The 3931-nt window shown below is 58.1% G+C and overlaps 1 protein-coding gene across 1 annotated transcript; it reads right to left on the bottom strand.

The window, feature by feature from the left end:
- Positions 1-6: 6 nt before the first annotated feature.
- On the bottom strand, positions 7-3710 carry OSBP (oxysterol binding protein; the record flags this gene model as incomplete). Its single annotated transcript, XM_009079003.1, has 12 exons — positions 3509-3710; positions 2587-2821; positions 2301-2512; positions 1733-1838; positions 1598-1652; positions 1350-1481; positions 1030-1275; positions 833-953; positions 647-750; positions 429-524; positions 163-344; positions 7-82 (listed from the first exon to the last, which is right to left on the bottom strand). Coding segments are annotated over exons 1-12 (1761 nt in total), but the record flags the coding sequence as incomplete, so codon positions are not given.
- Between the last annotated feature and the right edge of the window lie 221 nt (positions 3711-3931).

Raw genomic sequence — 3931 nt, 5'->3', positions numbered from 1 at the left:
GTCCGTGGGGGCTGTCCCGTTTTCCGGAGCGTTCAGGGTCAGCGCCAGCTCCGAGAAGTAGTACATGTTCTCTGCATACTTCCTGTGGGGTGGGAAGGGAGAGGAGTCAGCGCCGTGGCCCCTCTGCCTGTGGGGATGTCCCACCCTGTGGCCCAGACTCACGGGAGAGGGTTGCGCTTCCAGAGGGGGATCCGGGATTCCTCGGACTCGTGGGCTCGCTGCCGAGCCTCGGCTCCATTGTCCCCAGAGCCCATCTGCACCTTGTAGCAGTCCATCTTCTCATCCCAGGTACCCAGCAGGACAAAGTGCACCTTGCCCGAGGGATCTGTCACCTCCCCAGTGACCTGGCAGGACAGGGGACAGCCTGAGTGAGGATATCCCGTGGTCAAAAGTACCCCGGGGTGTCCCACGCTTCCCTGCGTCCCTACCTTCCTGGCCACGTCCCGGGAGAAGTAGCTGTAAGGAACAAACTTGAGGTTGCACTTGTCACCTGTCTTGTGGTTGACGATCTCAATTTCACCTGACTGCAAAGAAGAGGTGACAGTCAGACCTGCCCACGCCCATAGGGATGAATCCCCTACATTCCCTAGGGATCCATGCAGCCATACAACACCAGGATAACCCCATATCCATGATTTCCCCCTACCTGGTCTATCCAGAGCTTCCCCACGATGATGTTGTGCACAGTGGTGGTCACTTTTTTCCATGTGTAGTGGTTACCAGAGGAATGGAAGACGCAATGGATGGTACCTGAGGGAGGGAGGTTTAGCTGGGAACCACACCTGGAGTCTCAGGTGATTCCCAAAAGCCCCTACACTCCCCCAGGGCTCACCCAGAGGCATAATGGAGAGGTATTTCCCTCGGAATTTGCTGGTGATTTTGATTTCCTGGCGGAGGGTCCAGCCATGCTTGGAGTCGGCGTGGTGGGCAGCGGCCGGGGGGTGGTGGCTTACCTGGACAGGGAGGGGACAGCTCAGTGACAGCCACCTGGAGCACACAGGTGGGGTGGGACAGCAGGGCTGTCCATACCTGCTCACATAGGGAGCGGTATCCATTCTCCTCCAGCCTATCCAGCTCAAAGGTTTCCCCCAGGAGCGGGTTGAAGGGTTTGCTGGTGCGGAAGACGGTGGTGGAATAGGAGGAGACAGTGAAGGCGGCGATGTAGCACAGCTGCTCCAGGGAATTCTCACATTTGGCAGCCTGATCCAGGAGCTCATGGTATTCCAGGTCTTCTGTCAGCCGCTGTAGCATGGACAGTGGCTCATTGAAGTTCACCTGGAAGGGAGAAACAGGTCAAAAGGGGGTTCCAGGGTGCTTGGTGCCCACCTAAGAGCTGTATCTGTGCTCACCGGCATGGGAATCTTGGACAACTCCTTCCCAATGCAGTTCTTCATGATGCTCCAGAGGTTGAGGCTGTAGTTGGGTTTGTAGGGAATGCGGGTTCTCTTCTCCTTCTTGGTGTCCTCAACCTGGTGCTTGTACTGGGAGGGGGGAGATAAGGGCTGTGACATCGCTGTGACCCCCCAAAATCCCTCTGTGGGAATTGAGGCACATCAAGCCCAGCCCTGTCCCCCTCAAGCCATAACCCCTATCCTACCTGCTCATCCAGGCTGATGTCGCTGCTGGTGCCGCTGATGTTGCTCCCAGTTCTCCTGGTAAGAGGGGAAAAGGGGGTGAGCAGTCCCACAGGGGGTGCAGGCAGTGGGGAGACACCCCACACCCCAAAACTCACTTGTGGCCCATGACATCAGGCATGGGGAAGATCTCTGGGGCATCAAAGAACTCATTGTTGTCATCGTCCTCATCACTCAAGTCACCTTTGGCAGGGCAGCACAGATCTGGGAAGGGGGATAGGGATGTTTAGGAAGGGTGATCATTTCCGGTTTCCCCCCAGCGGGGCACTGGAAGGTCATCTGTCACCACCAGCTAGGTGAGGGGTCACACACCACTCTGGTTGCCCCAAGGGGTGTCAGACAAGGCTCAGAGGAGCCACTTTGGAGCCTCTTGTAGATGCCAAAGTCACTTGGCTACACAGATGGGATACACCCATCCCTTGGTATCAGTGGAGTAAGGGAATCCCAGAACCTTAAGGTTGGAAAAGACCTCTGAAATCATCGAATCCAACCTATGACCTAACACCATCATGGCAAAAATGCTCATCTAGTGTTTCCTTAAACACCTCCACGGATGGCAATTCCACCACCTCCCTGGGCAGCACATTCCAATGCCTAAAGCTGAGCCTGGCTTGGAAAAGGACAGGAAGCAGCTAGAGGAGCTTGTCCCATTCCCTGCCCTGCTACCTTTGCTGGATCCACCAGTGCCGGGTGTGCTGGCAGGGAGGACTGTGGCACCCCGGAAAGCCCTTTCCAGGTGGTTATGCTGCTTCGCCAGCTGCTCCAGCGTCTCCTCCAGCCGGATCCGCTGATCCCTCTCCTGCTGCAGCGACTTCTGCCACTTCTTCCCATGTGTCTGCGCCAGCAGCATGAAATCCCGGCAGGCCTGCGAGAAAACACTCCGTGCTTCATCATCCCAGCGTGGACTGGGGGGAGGTTATCCCACCTTGGGGGCGCTGGGACAAGGACTTACGTTGAGGTGATGCGGAAGAGAGTCGCTCGCTCGTTCACCGCCTTGATCTTCTCGCCGCTCTCGGCAGGCAGCTTGAGGCTCTCCAGCTCGCTGAGGGAGCGCTGCAGGGCTGTGCCGTGCTTGGCAATCAGGTCATTGCAGGTGCTCAGGTCCTCCACTTTGCTGGATAAAATCCGGAGGGTGTTCTGCAGCTCCGTCTTGTCCGTCTGTGACACTGACTCGTCGCCAGAGTCGTCTGTGGGTAGATAGGGGTGTTAGTGAGGCACTGCAGGGGATGTTTCACCCCTGACTCTCCTCCCTAAGCTGGGTGCCGGGATGGGATTTGGGGGTGTCAGGAAGGGCATAGTGGGTACTCCCAAACCCCTGAGGGCTCCCAGACACTGCCATGGCACCAGGGACAACAATGTCACGGCAGTGCGGAGTCAACGGCACATCTTCAGACATCACACTGGTGAGGGAGGGTGTTCCAAGCTGCTGGAGCTCCTCCCTCTTGAGCTCGATTCCTGCTTGCATGGGACAGTGCTGCCAGGCTCACATATGCATGAACATGGACATGCCATTGCATACGCTGCTCCAGGAGCAGCTGCCCACACCCCAGCAATGTGTAGCGATGCTGGGATACTGCCCAGGGCACTGGAATACTGCCTGGGGAACTAGGATGCTGCCCTGGGTCCTATGAGGCACTGGAATCCTCTCCTAGGTCCTGTGGGACACTAACATCCTGCACAGGGGCACTGGGATCCTGCCTTGGGTCCTGTGGAGCACTAGATCCTGCCTGGGGACACTGGGATCCTTCCCTGGAGGCACTGGGATCCTGTCTACAACACCAGGATCCTGCACTAGACCCTGTGGGGCACTGGGATTCCACTCTGGGTGTACTCTGATCCCGCCCTGCTTCCCATGGGACACTGGTATCCCATACCTGACTCCTCCAGCATCTTGACAGCTTTGGCCTTGGCCAGCTCGAGGGCTGTGACCCAGCGCTGCCGCTCCACCTCGGAGCTGGCCTTCAGGTGGTAGGTCTGGGCTCCCCCGTTGGAGATGATGAAGTTGCAGGAATCCTCCACGGTGATGTTGGCCGTGGCCAGGTTGATGGTCCCACGGCACGTGTGGCCCATCTCTGCCTTGGAGCTGTGTGTGGGAAGCCCATGGGGAGACATGGTGAGGGAAGAAATCCATGGGATGAGCCCTTGGAGGGCCGTGGAGGGGCACACAGGGCTATTAGTAGAGAGCACTGAGGCTGGGAATGTCGCCCTGGGGGGGACACAGCTCTCAGGAGTGGCTCAGGGATCCTGGTGCCTCCCGGATCCAGGCACGGCCCGGGACGAGGGTGAAGTCCCAGGCG

This window comes from Acanthisitta chloris, unplaced genomic scaffold (genome assembly GCF_000695815.1).
Source record: "Acanthisitta chloris isolate BGI_N310 unplaced genomic scaffold, ASM69581v1 scaffold27447, whole genome shotgun sequence".
Classification (NCBI taxonomy): Eukaryota; Metazoa; Chordata; class Aves; order Passeriformes; family Acanthisittidae; genus Acanthisitta; species Acanthisitta chloris.
The sequence above is the reverse complement of the archived record's forward strand: the minus strand, read 5'-3'. Positions and strand labels throughout refer to the sequence as shown.